This window comes from Mytilus californianus, unplaced genomic scaffold, assembly GCF_021869535.1.
Source record: "Mytilus californianus isolate M0D057914Y unplaced genomic scaffold, xbMytCali1.0.p SCAF_1, whole genome shotgun sequence".
In the NCBI taxonomy this organism is placed as follows: domain Eukaryota; kingdom Metazoa; phylum Mollusca; class Bivalvia; order Mytilida; family Mytilidae; genus Mytilus; species Mytilus californianus.
Window position 1 is genome coordinate 31,346,090 of NW_026262581.1, and position 21,883 is coordinate 31,367,972.

A 21,883-nucleotide genomic window follows, 5' to 3' on the forward strand; every position below is an offset into this window, starting at 1 on the left:
TGTTCAAGGTTAATAAGACACATATTATATATGAAGCCCTTATGAAAGTTGTGAAATTTATTTTACTTGATTTTATTTCAATATGTTCATGCAATTTATTTGACAGCTGTAATTCATGTGTAACTGGGGGACAGTGCAGTTGGTGTCTGAAAACATGTAAAAGGAGTACAACACAGTGTCAAAAATATGTAAATGTAAGTTTTGTATCACCAAATATTGCATTACAAATTTTCATTTAAATGGCCTTTGTTTCATTTATGCGTTTATCATGATTATTCTGTAATAACCTTTTATACGACCGCAAAAAAATTTTGCGGTCGTATATTGGTATGACGTTGGCGGCGTCGTTGTTGTCGTCCGAAGACACATTAGTTTTCGCACTCTAACTTTAGTTTAAGTGAATGGATCTCTATGAAATTTTACCATAAGGTTTAATACCACAAAAGGAAGGTTGGGATTGATTTTGGGGGTTATGGTACCAACTGTTAAGTAATTAGGGGCCAAAAAGGGGCCAAAAATAAGCATTTTTGTAACTTCCAGACATAACTTGTGTGTTAGTGTATGGATCTCTCTGACATTGTACCACAAGGTTCCATATCACAAAGGGAATGCTGGGATTGATTTTGGGGGTAATTGCCTCAAAATTTTAGGAATTAGTAGCCAAAAAAGGGGCAAAAATCAAGCATTTTTCTAGTTTCATGACCATCACTTGTGTGTAAGTGTATGGATCTTTCTGAAATTGTACTACAAGGTTCCATATCACAAAGGAAAAGCTGGAATTGAGTTTGGGGGTAATTGCCCAAAACGTTTAGGAATAAGGGGCCAAAAAGGGGCCAAAAATAAGCATTTTTCTAGTTTCCAGACAATAACTTGTGTTCAAGTGTATGGATCTCTCTGAAATTGTACTGCAAGGTACCATACCACAAAGGGAAGGCTGGGATTGATTTGGAGGGTAATTGCCTCAAAATTTTAGGAATTAGGGGCCAAAAAAACAAGCATTTTTCTAGTTTCCAGACAATAACTTGTGTTCAAGTGTATGGATCTCTCTGAAATTGTACTGCAAGGTAACATACCACAAAGGGAAGGCTAGGATTGAGTTTGGGGTGATGAATCATAAGGGGGTTCAAAAAATTAGGGGGGGGATTTTTTTTTCCTTTTTTTCCTTTTTTTTCTTTAAAATTTTCCATTTGAAATTGGTTATTTCTGATTTATATATAAAAGCAAATAATAATGATATGGTTTGAATAGGTAAATTAAAATTTTTTAAGTTCTTTGACCACATTCATTCTGTGTCAGAAACCTATACTGTGTCAAATATTTAATAACAATCCAAATTCAGTGCTGTATCAAGCTTGAATGTTGTGTCCATACTTGCCCCAACTGTTCAGGGTTCGACCTCTGCGGTCGTATCAAGCTGCTCCCAGCGGAGCATTTTATTGTCCATGCTAGAGGGATACACTTTAAACAGCAAGATAAGTCCATTGTTGAGCCAGACAAATCGATCCTACATTTCTTTGTCATCATTGTCTACATTTTTGTTAAGTATGTTGTTAAAGATTTTTTTAAGACATCATGACTGTGTCAATCCTTCATGGAAAATTATAACATGGACAGAAGATTTTTCATGATCAAAAGACAGCATTCAAGTCAAAATCTTGAATTATATGACTGAAAAATTAGCTTAATTTTTGGCATTTAACATTTTGATACATAGAAAGGTTAAAGTTTTTTGGACATCAATAACTTTCATAGAATTTTTCAAAACTTGCACATTCATTACCACCATGATGAAAATACAGTATCCAGAGCAAATTTTGATATATTTTTTTCTTTTCAGTATTTTAATGATAGAAGGAATTTTTTACAATTGATATTTACATAGTTTGTTGTTATTTAAATTTTGTAGACATGCATAACTTTTTTAAGCCTACAAGATTGTTAGGAAACTTGGACAGAAGCTATCTCTTGATAAAGAATTAGCATCTGAAGTTTGATTCCCACCCTGTATTATATCTAATAAATGGACTTAGTTTTTGGCAGTCAACATTACACTCTTACACTGACAGCAGTAATTGCAGGCAAGACACAGAAGCCTTTACATTATTTTTATATTTTGGCTTAAACCTTAAAAATGATAATATATATAGAGAAAAATATGAAAAGTAAGCAAAAGTGGTATGATTGCCTGAATTGGAGGCATAAACAAGCCACCAGAGATCAAATGAAGTGGAAGTAAGCATCTAAAGGTCACCCTATAGCCTTCAACAAAGTGAGCAAAAGCCATACAATATAGTAAGCTATGAAAGGCCCCAACATGACAAGATGTAAAACAGTTCAAACAAGAAAACCAATTGAAAAATTTATGATAAATCAAAGAAAATCAAACAAGACAGACAAGAAGTTGACAAAGCAATGATGACCAGCAAGATATGATCTAATCATAGGTCAACATGACTAAAATGCCAATTAACTCCTCAGTATAAAGACTAATTTCCCTTTGAAGACTATTCTTACACATTGTTTCCATTCTTGTGTTTGCCTGACACCATCAAGCTGTGGCTAGAAAAATGGTAATTTGCAAAACCTTGGAAGCAGGTCAAGACAGAATTCAATCAAACTTAAAATTGAGAATGGAAATGGGGAATGTGTCAAAGAGACAACAACCCGACCATAGAGCAGACAACAGCCGAAGGCCACCAATGGGTCTTCAATGCAGCAAGAAACTCCCGCTCCCAGAGGTGTCCTTCAGCTGGCCCCTAAACAAATATGTATACTAGTTCAGTGATAATGGACGTCATACTAAACTCCAAATTATACACAAGAAACTAAAATTAAAAATGATACAAGACTAACAAAGGCCAGAGGCTCCTGACTTGGGACAGGCGCAAAAATGGGTCGGGGTTAAACATGTTTTTTGAGATCTCAACCCTCCCCCTATACCTCTAGCCAATGTAGAAAAAACAAACGTACAACAGTACGCACAGTAAAACTCAGTTTAAGAGAAGTCCGAGTCCGATGTCAGAATAGGAAACAAAAGAAAATAAACAAAATGACAATAATACATAAATGAACAAAGGACTACTAGCAGTTACTGACATGCCAGCTCCAGACCTCTATTAAACTGATTGAAAGATTATGTCTTCATCATATGAAAATCAAGTACAATCCCTCCCGTTATATAGGGGTTTAGTATCATACCATCATAAAATATATGAGAAGAACATAACCTGTATCATGCCAACAACTGTTTTTTTTTAAATAAATGTGTTTAATTCCGATGCAAAGACCCTATAAGTGAATCAATATTAAAGCCAAAATATGCAATCTTTAATGACCTGACAACAGTATCGTAATTATATCCCTTCTTAATAAGTCTGTTTAAAGGTTTTGTTAGCTTTTGAGGTGAATACTGACATTTTTGTGCTTTGTAAAGAATATTACCATAAAAGATTGGATGTGAAATACCTGAATGTATAAGATGTCTGCATGTTGAGTTATATTTACGAATGATGTCCTTATACCGATGATAAAATTTAGTAAATGTTTTGACTAGTTTATGATATCGAAAACCCTGGTGTAATAATTTTTCAGTAATACATAAGATGGTGACAAGGGAACATCATCATCTAAAAATGGATAATTAATGATAGGAAATGAAAAATCATCTCTTTTATCATAGATTTTTGTATTAAACTTCCCGTTCATGATATAAATATCAAGATCGAGGAAAGGACAGTGGTCATTGTTAGTATTAGCTTTATTTAAAGTAAGTTCAACAGGATAAATTTCTTTAGTATACATACTGAAGTCGTCATTATTGAGAGCCAATATATCATCCAAATATCTAAAAGTGTTGTTAAATTTTTGTATCAGATGTTGTTTCGATGGGTCTTTGCTGATTTTAGTGATAAATTGTAACTCATAACAATACAAAAACAGGTCCGCAATAAGTGGTGCACAGTTAGTCCCCATTGGAATTCCGATAACTTGACGAAGTAAAAATTCAAGGGCAGATATAGTATCAAAGCATGTCCAATTGACATAGCTCTTTTGTTTGTTGCTACTAAAAAATGGCCTAAAAGAGTTTGAACATATGTATTTGCATTCCGACTTTTTAAATGCCCATTTAATTAGGTGTGTGAATTTTTTCTTAATAAGAATATGAGGCAAAGTGGTATATAGGGTAGAAAAATCAAAACTTTGAACAGTTTCAAAATCACCAATATATGCATGCAATTTATCAAGTATTTCCAACGAGTTTTTGACACTCCAAAAGTAGTTAATTCCACTATTTTCAAAGGCCTTATTTGAACAATTTATTATCAGGTTTTTGATTGTACCAAGTGTACTAGTAAGTAGAATAGACAATTCAGTAGTGGAACAATGACTTGAAGACGAAATAAATCTATATTTGTAAGGTGATTTGTGTAGCTTCGGAAGCCAGTACATAGTTGGGACTTTCATTGTATTTGGTTCTGCTTGTAAAGAAGTAGCTAATAGTTTATGTTTGTTACAGATATCGTTTTCTGAAAATGAAGTCAGTTGGAATGTTGGTGAATTCGTGATTTCCTTTTGCAGAACCTCTATGTAAAATTTACGTCAAACTATAATGATATTATTAGCAGCTTTATTAGCCGGGACAAAAACAAATTCCTGAGAAATAGGATTTTTATGGTTGTTGTTAAGAGTAAAATGTTCTTTAAAATGTTGTATACGTATATCAACTATCTTCATTACTGAATTAAAAAAAGTGTCCAAAGATTTTTTGTCAGCTTTTTCCTGTTTTATCCATTTCAAACAGTAAGCACGAAGTGAGTTGTGGATGATATTACGACACTCATTCCAATTAATAATTGACGGGGGAAGATATTTAGGTCCTTTACTGAGGAACGATTTTAACTCTCGGTCGCGAACGATGTTAAGGTCTCCTGTTATAACATGGGAAATGGGGCCATAAGTGTATTGGTGTATAAGTATAATTACTACAATTACATGACGGAGGTGTATTTTCACTGATATTTACATCTTTACAGACTTGGCTATAATTAAACACAAATTTTCTTAACAATCCTCTAAAATTTTATTTAATTTATTTATAGGTAAAGAACAGAGCTTGGTTAATAGATAATGTCTGCCGTTGTTTTTTGAAATAGAAATTAGTCCGAAATATTCTTTGATTGCGATTTTTTCTACGCCCATGAGAACGGTTTTTACGAACAGTTTTAGAAACTATATCCAAAATGTTAACAGAATCGGTTCTTGATATATTACCAATTCCCATGATATTATCATTTAGACCGAGAGTGTAGACTGTCTGTAATTTTTTAATCCAATTTAATTCAATTATTTTCCGTGATCGTACAAACTTTGAATGAGATTCACCAGGCTGCTTATTTACTACTTCTAAAGGTTGAACTGTTAAATATTTAATAGGATGATTGTGCTTTTTAAGATGTTGATAAATGATACTTTTGAATTTATTGGGTCTTTTAAAACGATACAGGTGTTCTTGCGTGCGTTTAGATAAATATCGTCCAGTTTCACCTACGTACTGAATACCGCACCCCGGTTTGTTTCATGTGAGTAAATAAATAATACTGTTTGTTTTTCAAGTTATATCAGTTTCAAAATTTAAAGAAAATGTGCGACCATTAAACGTAGACCTTACCATATTGTTGGTGGAAAGACGGGGACATGTAAGTCATTTTTTGGCATGACACTTATCAAAAGAAGGGTAACCATGATTTTTATTGTTAAAAATGTTAGCGATGGTAGTATTTTTAGATAAGCGATTTTGAAGATTGAGACGTGTAGATACCCTTTGAACGAGTTTAGTATTTAATATTTTTCCATTTCTAAGCTTCATATTTGTTTTTTGTTATGTGGATTTTATTAGAAAGGAGCAAAGACTGGCGTCCAGAATATGAACCAGCACACAATGAATTGAATTATGTGAATATGATAAAACATATCGGCTAAAGACGTCAAACGCTATCCGTCATAAATTACCCGAAAAATAAAACAAAAGATAGGGTATATCAGGGTAGCGACTGACTTCTGACTAAATAGAAGAATGGGGCTGAATGTGAAAAACTACTTTTTGATATATATTCCTAAAGTAATGAACATAGAGAAGTTCTCGCTCGGACACACACTCCATAATCTAGTATATTGCATAGATTCTTCCATAGGACATGCAATTGTGCACTTGCTATTTAAATTTTTTATCTATTATTATTATAAATGATTTTAGATGTTTCCCATACCAAATCATAAACTTAGCCATTTCTTTTTATATAAATAAAAATTTAAAGATAAGGAGATGTGGTATGATTGCCAATGAAACAATTATCCACCAGAATCCAAACAGCATAAATGTAGCAACTATAGGTCAATGTACTCATTGTAAGGCCTTCAACAATGAGAAAAACCCATACCATATAGGCATCTATCAAAGGCCTTGACATGACAAAATGTGAAACAATTTAAAAGAGTAAACCATCGTCAAGATTTATGAAAAAAGAATGAATTTAATTTTTTTTTAGTATTAATGCAATTGGAATTGCTGTAATTTATTAAGATTGTGATGTATAAAAAATCAAAAATATCTTGGCTATAAATGTTTCATAAAATGTTATGTAAATTTCTTGAAGGAAACAGACAAATGTCCAAGGATAACAAGTACTAAAGTACTGATCCATCAGAAAAATTCCAATGGAAAAGATGATACTGAAGATATAAGTGTAGGGATAGCAGGTACAGAGGTTTTTGTAAGTATATTTTTACATTAGATGGTATAATCTCTGTAAAATTGTAGTCTGCATGTATTTACCAGATTTGATTTTGATGATAGCTTGTATTTATGCCTTACAATGGTACAATTAACCAAAAACTATAAAAGTAGACCTGTTAGTCATAGTAAAGGAGAAACTTAGCTAAACACAAAAACTTTACATTGATCATTGAACAGTCAAAGAGGTCAAAGTCGAGGTATTCATGTCAGGCAGATATACTCACTGTACAGTCATTCCATAGGCTTATGTATAGTTGATTTATAACTCATCTTCAAGTAATAAAGGGATAAATTGAGTCAAATGCAAAAGATTAATTGTCACTTTAGTAAATAATATGAACTATGACAATGAGATCAAGGTTAATTGCTGTTTGCCAGACTGAGACTTCTGACTATAAACCATTCAAGGGCATATGTCTACTATCATGACTTTATTGAAAGAGGGTTGCTATTGAACCAAGGGCTCCAAATGGTAAAGTTTAAGTCATTCTTTTGAAAGTTTTATGGATTCTATTATGATTGGATTGGCCTTCATGAAATATCTGAGTCACAGATAACAAGGATATTTCCATTTGTAGCATCAATTCCTGCTTAACCTTCTGGAGTTCCTGATTTAACCACCATCACCACCAATTTTGTGGTGGGTTGGTATGTCTTTGTATATTATAGTATTCTGTTCTGTGGACTGGTTTTTCATTTTGTCCATCATTACCAGGTATTGTCTGTTTTTCTTCCACTTGCAGTTTTTGATTGCCCAATGGTTATTTTCGCCCCTTTTTTTAATTCAGAAAAAATATGGCTTGTCTAGCTGTTCCCCAATTTGAAATGATGCATTCCAAGTTAGTGCCCTTAAGTTGCTGCTATGTCCACATGAAACATGTTTAGTGCATTCTACATATTTTTTTACAGACAAGACTATAACAGTTTTATAATTGTTTTCAGTGAATATTTCTTATGTGCCTTATAAAAGCCAGCTCACAGAGAATATTCTAAGTTGTACTTATTCACAATACTTTGGATTCATTTACTTTTGTGAGATGACATTTTCCTTGGAATTCTTGTGGATAGGAGTGTAAAACACTAGCTTTTAATAGTCAATGAAATACAAATCTGAAGTTACTTTTAAAAATAGGAACTTAATGATAAAACCTTGAAATTAGGTTCCTTCATTTAGATTTTTTTTTCTCCATCCACAAAAATTGATGGAAAAAAATAAAAACAGAATAAATCCAGAATGGTTAATTAGAATCTACATCATGCTTTTTAAAATGTGGATACATGCTAATGCACAAAAACCATGTCATGTTTTTGGGTTACACTTTAACAATCATTGTGCAAAACAGACTTTGTAAATAAGTGGCTTAACATATTTGATGAAAGCAATTGCACATCAATATTTTCTAAAAGAAAAACATTTTAGTGGGCACTTTGTACAATTTTAATGCAAAATGATTAAATGCAATCTGTTCTGTTTTTTCAAATGAGGAAATATTTCATGTCACTAAACATAAAATGGTTCCTTGATATTTTCTCAGTTTTAAAGAATATTCTAAACATTTCCATATTTTCAATCATATGTATTTCCAAATAAATATCATGATTATAGTTCCCTGTGAATTCCCGAGATTTTGCATTTAGCTCCAGTATTTACATTAAATACAGTACATAAATGGTTTTGGTTCAGTTTTGTTTTATGGTCCAGAAATATGCCTTCTTATATCTATCAACTTCTAATCAATTAGGGATAATCTTTTGTCAGTTGGCTAGGTTATATAAGTTTTCAAGGGGGAAAAAAGGACAACTATCCATTTGTTTATAAATATTTATCTAGAATTTTTAACATAAAAAATGCCTCCTTTTACTGCATGTATTTGTAAATATATCTTTGCTAGATTTAAAAAGATTTCAAAATTGCCATAGATAAGTTAATATTATGTATGCATTTAAGGCAGTAGTGTAATCTGTACATATTGGTTTTCATGTTGATCATAATTTTCATATTTTATAAATACATCTGTACAAAATTATTTAAAGGGTGCAAGCAAAGATATGCTGAAGTGTGTAGTTGGAATGGACTCATATAATGTTAAAGACTTTAAGGATGAACATGTTGTTTGTGAAAAAGTTAAGGTGAGTCGAATAAATAAATAGTATATATCTTTACTTAAATATTTATACATGTCAATTTTATGCCCAGCCTTCAATTGTAGGGGAGAATTGTGTTTCCTCTGTCCCTTTTGTCTATCTTGTATCAGTGTAGAATTTTTGGCTATGTAGTTACCATTTAGATATTAGATCATCACATCAACTGGAAACTAAGTAAAAGGTCACATGCAAATATGATGTCAACTTTTTAAATTATATGCCAAATTCCATTTTCTGTAAGCATGGAAATGTGATAATGTGAAACTAGTACATTCTTTGGTTGAATTGTTAGGAAAGGTAGTTTTCTATGATTTGTGGTGAAATCAACTTGAATTTCAGACCACATGTACATTATTATGTGAACTTTTTATGCCCCACCTACGGGCAATATATTTTTTGTTCTGTGAGTACGTTCATTCGTTCGTCTGTTCGTCCGTCCGTCCCACTTCAGGTAAAGTTTTTGGTCAAGGTAGTTTTTGATGAAGTTGAAGTCCAATCAACTTGAAACTTAGTACACATGTTCCCTATGACATGATCTTTCTAATTATGATGCCAAATTATAGTTTTGACCCCAATTTCATGGTCCACTGAACATAGAAAATAATAGTGCAAGTGGGGCATCTGTGTACTATGGACACCTTCTTGCTACTTTATATTCCACATTAAGGTTTTGCCCCTGATTTCACAGTTAAATGAACAAAGATTGATAGTGCAAGTGGGGCTTATGGACACATACACTTTTTTGCCAACCTTACTGATGATCAACAACGGTTTTTTCAGAGGCAGTCTGCACCTGTTATGATAAGAAATTTTAGCTCACTTGGACCAAAGGTTCATGTAAATTGTTGTCATTTTTATGCTTATTATGAATGACTGCTAATTAATACAGGTTTGACTCTGTCTCAAAAACTAAAGAAAAAATTTAAATGGATAAAAATTATCAGCAGTTCAATTTCTATCAACCCTGAAATTTGCAGAAAATTCAAATTACCAAATTTGGAGTTATTGCCCTTGAAATGTCTATTTTTAGCAGATTTGGCAGATTTGGCTGTTGACCTATGTAAAAAATGTTTATTGTAGAAATTATCAGATGGAAAAAATCTATCTACATGTACCATGAAAATTTGAGAAAAATTTGACCACCTATATGACGAAATAGTTCCTGAAATGTCAATTTTAGCTAGTGTTGCTTTTGAGTATCTCAAAAGCATAGACACAAAAAGAATAGATACAAATAACTGATACAAGAGTGCTTGCAGTTACTGAAAGCTAGTGCAAAGCCAATTACAACAAATAAATAAATCATGTTCTCCCAGACTAAAGAATCAATCAGTACACATCCAATAGATTAGTGCAACAACGTCATAAACTGTCTGAGAAATGCATGACCTTTTGCAATGCCAAAATATAAGTAAACAGTATGAAAAAGATGAAGGATCAGGAGTACTCCTACGTGTATATTTAGTTATGTTAAATTTTTCAATAGCAAAATCAATCTTAGTACCGATAAAAACAATATTTATAGAATTTACTACTGTGTTAAATTGATAACCGTTGAGAATAAGTTTATTCAAAGGATCAATGCGTTTACATTTATCCTATCTAAATAAACAGGCTCTATAAACAATATATTCTTAAAATTTGGTTGTGATATCCAGTTTTTAATTTGAATTCTAACACTGGTTCAGCCAAATTTCCAGACTAAATGCTTTTCTGGAATTTAAATTTTATATTATAATATATATACTGGTACTAATGTCATCAATTTTAATGATTTTGACCAAATTAATTAAATTATGATGTTCACAAAATATTGTTGAAATTGTTATTCTTCATCATATTCATTTAAAGAATTTCTTTTCACTATTTTCAGGTTCCCAGTGGGTCCACTGACAACAAATTGTACTTGAAATATAATGAAACAAAACTGGACAATAGTGTTGCTTTAGAGGGTAAGTAAGGTTGGCTTCATGTCTCCACCAAAAGTTCTTATTTTTTTCTTTGATTAAACAAACTTATGGCCAGGATGCTTAAAGTACAAAACAGGGTGATACTGAAAAGTGGGAATTTCTTTTGGAGAAGATTTTTTTTCCTCTAGTTTCACAATTAAGACATAATGGTAAGAATTTTACCTCACATAGATTTGATCAACTGAAACTTTTCATTTGTCTGATAATCCTGCATAGGCAAAGTAACAAACCACAGAAAGAACAATACACTGAACAGAGAAAAACCATGTCACGCTGTGTTGAAGACCCATTGGTGACCATGGAGTGTTTTCCTATCTTTGGTCAGCTTGTTGTCTCTTAGACACATTCCCTGTTTCCATTCTCAATTTTATTATACCAAATGCACATTTAAGCAGGTCTAATTATGCACATAAGAAACTTTCAATTTATATATAAATATTTTAAAATTCAACAGAATTGTTATTCAAAATCCACAAAACTTTTACTCTACTGTTGTCATGATTTCTAAAATAAGATTCTGTCAGCAGCTAGCCAGTGATGAGTTGTAACATATATTGGCTTTTGGGAGCTGTCAGACACCTGCTATATAAAAATAAGTAGATTTGGTATGCTGGTCAATGAGACAACTATCAACCAGAGTTCAAATGAAGTGGACGTGAGCAATTATACGCCACTGTACTGCCTTCAACAACAAGAAAAACCAATACCGTAAAGTCTGCTATATATTAGGTTAGTTTAAAGGGAAACACTGCAATATGGTCAATGGTATTTGGTTTGCAGTTTTAAATATAATCTCATTTCCACAGAGGTTTTTTTTGCTCTGTACCTTCAGTCATGGTTCACTGACTTTGAATGTTTTTCATAGTTTACCTGTTTAAATATTGCCATTTAGATTCAATATTTGTATTATACTATCAAAACTACAAAAAGGCGAGACATATCTCTGTGTCAACAGTTTATTTATGCAACATCTAATGACCTGAATTGGAGTATACATTAATGATGCCATCTGAAACTACTTGTTATATTTCTAGCTTGCAAGACATTTCTAAAGCATCATAGGACCTTACTAATTGGCATGTCCCCCTCTCATGTACATGTAATAAATGGTTTGATATCTCAAAAATAGTTAAGACACCTACCGGAGTACCCCTAAAGCATAAATATTATTAGGTGTCATATGGTGTGGACTTTCTAGAGCACAAAGGTTCTGAACTAGACAGACATGCCCTGCTCCCTTCATTTCAATAGTTGTGAACTATCTTGTCAACTGTTCTAATCCCTTTAAAACTTTAAACTGTATAAAATGTTATTCTGTTTCTGTCTTGCTAGAACAGAAAAAGGACGAATTGACTCCTTTTTCAACAGTGTAGCTTTTTCGGTTTAATCTATTATTTAAGATAGACAGAAACTGTTAACAGCAAGATTAATTGATTGGTGTTTAATGCCACTTTCAACACTATTGTGCTATTTCGTGGCTGGGAATGTTAATTGGTGGATGAAGCCACTGCTTTTGGTAGGAAAACTGACAATCCTAGTCAATTAAGATGGAGGGCAGCTGCCATGTGGGGGTTTCAAACTCCCAACCTCAGCGTTGACAGGCTAATGAGTTAACTGCAAGAATGATCATGATACAAGTTATTCCAAAGTGCCAGTATGTTGACATTTTGATTTGATTCCATATGGGAGTTATTTGCACTCTTAAATGAGATTTTCTTTTCTTTTTTTTTTATTGTTTCTGATGTTTTTTTTTAAAACTTAATAGTTTGAGAAGGGGTCATGTTGATAGGCAACATACATGTTAATGGGAACAGATTTTTTCCTCACCAGATTTAAACATTAATTTCAATTTAGCATATTTTTTTACCAGATAAAGGTTTAGGCTACTTGAAGCCTCTAGATATTGTATGACAAAACAATATGTATATCTGCCAGGTTGCACAGTGATATAAGTGAATGTGTGAATACTTAGTTATCTGCTGATTACATAGTGAAATCAGTGAATGTTGCACATCATCATCATTTAGGTTCTACATACATACAATGCTGCTACATAATAAGATTTTATCATTGTAGTATATGACTGTAAAAGTTATCGAGACTGTGTTAACTGTATATATAGACATAGCCAGGGGTATAAGTGTAAGTGGTGTGGAGGAGGAAATAATGGAAATGGAAATAATGGAAAAGGAGGAAATTGTCAGTTCTCAAGCGATGGAAGTGGGTGTCCTACAAGCTCATGTCAACCAATTGATGTTGAACTGCTTAGTGTAAGTTATTTTTATGCCCCACTTAGGGGCATTATGTTTTTCGGTCTGTGTGTCCCTTCGTTCGTCCGTCCCTTCAGTTGTCCGTCCGTACGTTCTTCTGTCTGTTCATCTGTCTGTCCCACTTCAGGTTTAAGTTTTTGGTCAATATAAAAAAGAAGATGTGGTATGATTGCCAATGAGACAACTCTTCACCAGAGACCAAATGACACAGACATTAACAACTATAGGTCACTGTATATGTAACACAGTAACAAACGACAACCACTGAATTACAGGCTCCTGACTTGGGACAGGCACATACATACAGAATGTGGCGGGGTTAAACATGTTAGCGGGATCCCAACCCTCCCCTAACCTGGGACATTGGTGTAACAGTACAGCATCAGAACGAACTATAATAAAATGCTCCGCTGGGAGTAGCTTGATACGACCACAGAGGTCGAAACCCTGAACAGTTGGGGCAAGTATGGACAAAACATTCAAGTTTGATACAGCTCTGAATTTGGATTGTGATTAAATATTTGACACATCATAGGTTTCTGACACAGAATGAATGTGGTCTAAGAACTTAAAATTTTTTAATTTACCTATTATGGTCCAATATCCAAAATCTAAATACATGGTTAGATTCAGCATATCAAAGAATCCAAAGAATTCAATTTTTGATGAAATCAAACAAAGTTTAATTTTGGACCCTTTTGACCTCAATGTGGACCAATTTGATAACGGGGCACAAAAATCAAAATACATGGTTAGATTCAGCATATCAAAGAACCCCATATATTCAATTTTTGTTGAAATCAAACAAAGTTTAATTTTGGACCCCAACTTGGACCAACTTGAAAACTGGGCCCATAATCAAAAATCTAAACACATGTTTAGATTCAGCATATCAAAGAACCCCAAGAATTCAATTTTTGTTAAAATCAAACTTAGTTTAATTTTGGACCCTTTGGACCTTAATGTAGACCAATTTAAAAAACGGGACCCAAAATTTAAAATCTAAATACACGGTTAGATTTGGCATATCAAAGAACCCCAATAATTCAATTTTTGATGAAATAAAACAAAGTTTAATTTTGGACCCTTTTGACCTCAATATAAACCAATTTGATAGCGGGGCCCACAAATAAAAAATCTAAATACATGGTTAGATTCAGCATATCAAAGAACCCCATATATTCAATTTTTGTTGAAATCAAACAAAGTTTAATTTTGGACCCCAACTTGGACCAACTTGAAAACTGGACCCAAAATTAAAAATCTAAATACACGGTTAGATTTGGCATATCAAAGAACCCTAATAATTCATTTTTGTCGAGCCTTCGACTTTAGTCGAAAAAGCGAGACATAGCGATCGTACATTCCGTCGGCGTCGTCGTTGTCGTTGGCAGCGTCCGCAAATATTCACTCTGTGGTTAAAGTTTTTGAAATTTTAATAACTTTCTTAATCTATCCTGGATTTGTACCAAACTTGGACAGAAGCTTGTTTATGATCATCAGATAGTATCCAGAAGTAAATTTTGTAAAAATAAAATTCCTGTTTTTCCGTATTTTACTTGTAAATGGACTTAGTTTTTTTGCCAGGAAACATAACATTCAATTTGTGGTTAAAGTTTTTAAAATTTTAATAACTTTCTTAATCTATCCTGGATTTGTACCAAACTTGGACAGAAGCTTGTTTATGATCATAAGATAGTATCCAGAAGTAAATTTTGTAAAAATAAAATTCCTGTTTTTCCGTATTTTACTTGTAAATGGACTTAGTTTTTCTGCTAGGAAACATTACATTCACTCTGTGGTTAAAGTTTTTAAAATTTTAATAACTTTCTTAAACTATCCTAGATTTGTACCAAACTTGGACAGAAGCTTGTTTATGATCATAAGATAGTATCCAGAAGTAAATTTTGTAAAAATAAAATTCCTGTTTTTCCGTATTTTAGTTGTAAATGGACTTAGTTTTTCTGCTAGGAAACATTACATTCACTCTGTGGTTAAAGTTTTTAAAATTTTAATAACTTTCTTAAACTATCCTAGATTTGTACCAAACTTGGACAGAAGCTTGTTTATGATCATAAGATAGTATCCAGAAGTAAATTTGTTAAAAAAAAATTTCATTTTTTCAGTATTTTACTTATAAATGGACTTAGTTTTTCTGCCAGGAAACAATACATTCACTCTGTGGTTAAAGTTTTTAAAATTTTAATAACTTTCTTAAACTATCTTGGATTTGTACCAAACTTGGAGAGAAGCTTGTTTATGATCAAAAGTTAGTATCTAGAAGGAAATTTTGTTAAAATTTTGTACCTGTTTATCCGTATTTTACTTATAAATGGACTTAGTTTTTCTTCCAGTTAACATTAAATACAGTCTGCAGTTAAAGTTTTTAAAACATTTATTAGATTCATAAACTATCCTAGATTTATACCAAATTTTGACAGAAGCTTCTTACAATCAAAAGATAGTATCTAAAGGAATATTTTTATTGATTTTTTTCCTCATTTTTGTTGAGCCTGCGATTAACAGCAAAAGTAGGCAAGACACTGGGTTCCGCGGAACCCTTACGAATTTTTTGATGAAATAAAACAAAGTTTAATTTTGGACCCTTTTGACCTCAATATGAACCAATTTGATAGCGGGGCCCACAAATAAAAAATCTAAATACATGGTTAGATTCAGCATATCAAAGAACCCCATATATTCAATTTTTGTTGAAATCAAACAAAGTTTAATTTTGGACCCCAATTTGGACCAACTTGAAAACTGGGCCCAAAATCAAAAATCTAAATACATGTTTAGATTCAGCATATCAAAGAACCCCATATATTAATTTTTTTTTTAAATCAAACTAAGTTTAATTTTGGACCCTTTGGACCTTAATGTAGACCAATTTGAAAACTGGACCCAAAATTAAAAATCTAAATACACGGTCAGATTTGGCATAACAAATAAATAAATGTGGTCAAAGATTTTACAATCTAATATGCCATACTGTGCAATTAAAGATTACTTCTTGAAATTTTTCAATATTTGAAATTTAAAAAAAAATAATATTTGAAGAATAATTCTTTTTAATTTCTGAAATCTGAAATGAGAAAAAATTGACCCCCACAATTTCTTTTTACCCCTCCCCCCCCTTTTTCCCCCAAAAAATTCTTTCCCTCAAGATATGGTCATAATCTCAATTCAAATTTCCAATGGAATTTGCAACCATAATTACCCATTTAAATTTACCATAGTGCTAACTTAATCTATTTTATAATAGAATTTAAAATATGGTGTCAAATCTTGCATATGGATTTTTTTGTAAAAAAAAAAAAGATGCAACATTGCAGATATTTTTACTGGTCTTCCTTTATAAATATGCATTTCTTTAGTTAAACATAATTTAAAAGTAGTGTAAGGGAAGTAATCAAAATGTTGTATGTGGATTACCTCCCTTACACTGTTTTAAATTGTCTTAATTGTTCATTAACCATTACTTTATACATAATTTTAAAGCAGTGTAAGGGAGGTAATTCAAATGATGTATTTGATTTATCTCCCTTACACTGCTTTAAATTATGTTTTGTACTTAAGTATTTGTCCATATAAAAATGCTTGTTTTTTGCCCCTTTTTTGGCCCCTAATTCCTAAAATTTTGAGGCAATTACCCCCATAATCAATCCCAGCATTCCCTTTGTGATATGGAACTTTGTGGTACAATGTCAGAGAGATCCATACACTAACACACAAGTTATGTCTGGAAGTTACAAAAATGCTTATTTTTGGCCCCTTTTTGGCCCCTAATTCCTTAACTGTTGGTACCATAACCCCCAAAATCAATCCCAACCTTCCTTTTGTGGTATTGAACCTTATGGTAAAATTTCATAGAGATCCATTCACTTAAACTAAAGTTAGAGTGCGAAAACCAATGTGTCTTCGGACGACGCCAACGTCATACCAATATATGATCGCAAAATTTTTTTGCGACGTATAAAAATCAGTTGAAAAAGGCTTAACTCATCAGATGGATGCAAAAAGAAATATCTATCAAAAACACAGAGTGGATGTGGCTGGGTACTTGTACATCCCAACAACAAAAAGACACTAAGTACAGATCTGAGAGTACTCACAGTTACTGACAGCTAAGCTAGTTCAAAGCCACTAACAACTTACAAAAAAAAACATGCATCTAAGACTAAATTAATCAATCAGTACACATTCAACATCCAATGGATTTAGTGTAAAGACGTCATAAACAGTCAGAGAAAACATGACCTTGTGCAATGCCAAGATACAGGTACCGACAGGTTGTAGATCATGAAAGTGAATATTTATGTAACTATAATATTTAGTTTGCTTTTAATTTACTGATAACAAAATGCTTTTAATTTACTGATAACAAAATCAATATTGATATCAATAAAAACAATATTCAAAGATCTAATTAGAGTGTTGAATTGGTAACCTTTTAGAATAAGTTTATTTAGAGGATGGATAAGTTTACCAGGATCGTTTTTAAATTTCCGGGCACAGTAAACAACATCTCCCCAAAAATGAGGATCTGCTATCCCGTTTGAAATAAGTTTTCTACAGATACAACTAAACTTCAAAACCAAATCTTTATATCTATGGAAGAATTTAGTAATGGTTTTAAGTAATTTGTGGTAACGAAATCCCTGACTTAATAATTTACCAGTAATGCATAGATTACGTTCATTAAAGTCAAAAAGGTCACAACAGACACGGGCATAGCGAACGAGTTGTGAAATATAAACACCGTAAGATGGTGCCAAAGGAACATCACCATCCAAAAAAGAAAAATTAACAATAGGGAACAAAAAATCATCCCTTTTGTTGTAAATTTTAGTGTTGAGTTTCCCGTGTGAAACTGAAATCTAGGAAAGGACAATTATTACCGTTTACATTTATTTTATTTGAAGTAAGTTCCTTTGGGTAAATTTTGGCAGCATATTTTGAAAATTCTTGATTATTTAACGAAAAAATATCATAAAGATAACAGTAAGTGTTGTTGAATTAATCAATTAAATGCAATTTAGACAGGTCTATACTGAGTTTGGTCATAAACTGTGATTCATAACAGTACAAAAACAAGTCTGCTATTAAAAGGGCGCAATTAGTGCCCATAGGAATACCTACAACCTGTCCATAAACTTTGTTGCCAAAACGTACATTAATATTATCAAGGAGTAAATTAAAAGCTTCAATTATCTCATCACACCTACAGTAAGTATATCTAGCATATTTACCTTTCTCATTAGAAAAGAAGGCTTTAAATGAGTTGCAGCAAATATATTTGCATTCAGATTTACCAAACGACCATCTAATTAAATATGAAAACTTTTGTTTGATAAGATTGTGTGGAAGTGTAGTGTAAAGAGTTGAAAACTCAAAACTGTCAACAGAATCAAAAGGACCATCAAAAGCACGTAATTTATCTAAAACATCCAAAGAATTTTTTACACTCCAAAAATAGTTAATTCCACTATTTCCATATATGTTATTACAAAAGCTCATGATAAGTTCTTTCATAGTAGTTAAGGAACTAGTTAAAAGCACTGAGAGATTAGTTATAGAACACTTACAAGAGGCCAAGATGAAACGATATTTTATTGGTTATTGTGTAGTTTAGGTAACCAACACATAGTAGGACCTTCAAATGTTCAGAAGAGGCCTATAGGTTGCACTTTGTAAATACAGCTGTTTCACAAGTCACGCCTCTTTTGGGGAGATATATGATATTCATAGATATGTTAATTTGTTAATGTACTGGTTCCCAGATATGATCTCTGTGTTTCATCTCATAGAGACATAACTTGGGAATGTTACCAGTATAGAAAAACATGGTAGCGCCTAAAATTTAATTCTTAGGAGGTCCAAAAGTGGAGGTAGCGGTAGTATAGAATTTTAGTATAAGTTTAAACTCTTAGAAGTTCAGGGCATATAAATGTTGAAAATATGCCGCACAGCCCTATATTTTGACCTTTGAATAAAATAATAGTGCATATCAACTTTCCGTTCAGGGATATAATTTTTCATGAAACTTCATAGTAAAAGTGGCACAGTTTTAGCCACAAAGGGAGTTCCTATGCGAAATTGCATTGTCTATGTTTACAGAATTGCAACCTTAAGCTGTTATGTGGTTATGATAAGTTAGTTTTTGATGAAGTTGAAGTCCAATCAACTTGAAACTTAGTACACATGTTCCCTATGATATGATCTTTCTAATTTTAATGCCAAATTAGAGTTTTGATCCCAATTTCATGGTCCACTGAACATAGAAAATGATAGTGCGAGTGTGGCATCTGTGTACTATGAACACATTCTTGTTTATTTCAATGATAAATATAAACATAAAGAAATGTAGTTTGAATGCCAACTACTTTTAAGGGGCATTGGCTGTCAAATTCATGTTCACAGATTTGACTCAAATTCTCATATTTGATTTATAACATATTAAAACCAAATTACAATAAGTCTGAAATAAACAGTTAACAATAAAATTGAGAATGGAATGCATGTACTCTATAAAATATATCAGAATTTCGTGTGTATTTTAGTCTAGATGCCATCTAATTAACTATCGAGATGACCTCCGGAGACTACTGACGGTCACATAACTCGATATAAACATAAACATAGTTAAAATAGATAGTGACCTCGTGCAATTGGATTTTTCTAGGTCTGTTTGATTTCATGTTATAGGTTAACAAATAAGTTGATTATCGTTTTTACCTGTATAAGAATGTTTTTTTGTTGATCGAATCAGTCAACGAAATGGTTCACCTTTGTTTCACGTTAATGTTGACATTCTTTTCCTTTTAATGGCTGAACATGACTAATGCATGCCCATCCCATCTCTAGGTAATGGGTTAAATTGTAGGTCACATGAATATGGATTCAATGAGGTTGAATTATTCACTTGCAAGTGAATAATCCATCACCGGTGTTTCTTTGCTTATTTTGACAAAACTGAACCAAATTGGCTGCTAAAAGCGAATTATTATTTCATTACTTCACTGTTATTGATGATTGAAACAAACAAAAATCATATTCTATTTTTTTTCATTTCTCATAGCTAGTGCCCCTTTAACAAAGATCATTTTAGGAAAAATACTAAGGTATTAACAATAACAGGTCACTGTAGGTAGTTCTTTAAAAAAAATTGTGCCTGCAGTACATTTTTATCAATCCCAATTTTAATCTTTTTAGACTTTGTAAATTTAGGCAATAAAGGTAATCATTGGGGAATCAAGGACATCCAGACAATGACTGACATGAAAACAATAACTTCATAATTTTGATATGAATTCTGTGAACTGACATTAGTTCCTAGTACACTGATAGTTCTGTTTACTAAAAGTGCATTGTGTTTAGTTTTAACAGTATTTTATTCAAATAAATTGAATTGGATTGGGCAACAGGCAAAGCCTATGTAAGCCCTCTCCATGTGCATTGTTTAAAGTGTTGAACATCAGAGGATTTAAATTTGCCCTTAACTCTTTATTATGGCAAAAACATACCGAGAAGAGACTTTTACTTTTGGTTTAAAAGCACGTGTTTTCAGGAATGCCCAAACCCAGACATTTGAAAGCAAGGGATTTACAAACATGTAGAAACAGCCTTTGGTTTAAACATCAATTTTTGATGGGCAAAAATTAAAATAAACTTAGGTAAGCAATGATGAAAGATTTCTTGGCAATAGCATGAACACGCAAGAGGAACATTACATTTCGAATAGTACAAATGTAAGTTGATTTTAATTTACGTAATGATACATAAATGATAGAGATTTTATAGTAAAAAGTGCAAATGTCTTGCTGTCAATTTAATACAGGTTCTCAAAGTTTAAAGTGCAAATGTCTTGCTGTCTATTTGATACATTTTCTCAAAGTTTAATGTGCAAATATCTTGCTGTCAATTAATACACTGGTTTTCAAATTTTATAGATCAAATGTCCATCCTGTTTAGAGCGCAATGTTCTTTAGTGTCATAGGTAAAAAAGCACAAAAGTCCTGTGTCCCTTGTTATTTATTAGGTAATTTGCTGTTCCAGCAATTTAGTTTTCATTCATTTAAGAAATAATTCATGGGGGCTTGAATATATCGTGATTTTACCACGGGTTGGCCCTTTATGACAAATATTTTACCCTGAGCGATAGCGAGGGGTAAAATATTGGCATAAAGGGACAACCCGTGGTAAAATCACGATATATTCAAGCCCCCATGAATTATTTCGATTCTAATAGGACAAATACGGCAATTCTTTTGGATCGAAGCACTCTAGGTAAAGGCATTATTTGCCGTTCCCATAAATAAACGCACTATTAAATTGATGTAAAAGAACGGAGCAAACTGAATAAATGGCATGCTTAAACTATTTACAATGACATATTTAGATAGGTTTGAATGAATCTAAATGATAATTGTATTTATATATCTTATATGGAAACAAAAAATGGCTTATATAACACATTTTAGCATCGTTTGTTTACGTTTCCTTGTGATGATTTTCGGTTTCACAAGCGTGTATTTTCCTGTAAAATGCTTATATTCTTACGTCCTCATTCTATGACGTCGGGTAGCTCATTCATAAAAAAGCATATGACGCAGGAGTACGATCGGAACAGCCCAAACAATATATTCATATTTTACCACGGGTGTGTACTCAAAGCGTTTGAAGAACGTCATGTTAGAATAAAA

General features: G+C 32.3%; 1 protein-coding gene and 1 long non-coding RNA gene across 10 annotated transcripts in view; one reads left to right on the forward strand and one right to left on the reverse strand.

Annotated features, from left to right (window-relative positions):
• The window catches only part of LOC127701000 (plexin-A2-like), a 233,481-nt gene that overhangs the window by 125,944 nt on the left and 85,654 nt on the right, over nt 1–21,883 (forward strand). For all 9 annotated transcript variants that reach the window (XM_052204765.1, XM_052204785.1, XM_052204793.1 and 6 more), the window contains 5 exons: nt 107–194; nt 6,654–6,770; nt 8,828–8,923; nt 10,812–10,890; nt 12,985–13,178. In XM_052204765.1, the coding sequence (XP_052060725.1) occupies nt 107–194; nt 6,654–6,770; nt 8,828–8,923; nt 10,812–10,890; nt 12,985–13,178 (574 nt within the window). The remainder of the gene's footprint in view (nt 1–106; nt 195–6,653; nt 6,771–8,827; nt 8,924–10,811; nt 10,891–12,984; nt 13,179–21,883) is intronic.
• Nucleotides 1,180–21,883, reverse strand: part of LOC127701490 (uncharacterized) — a 106,148-nt gene continuing 85,444 nt past the window's right edge. The window contains exon 2 of the long non-coding RNA XR_007982063.1: nt 1,180–1,396. This is a non-coding gene — a long non-coding RNA (uncharacterized LOC127701490). The remainder of the gene's footprint in view (nt 1,397–21,883) is intronic.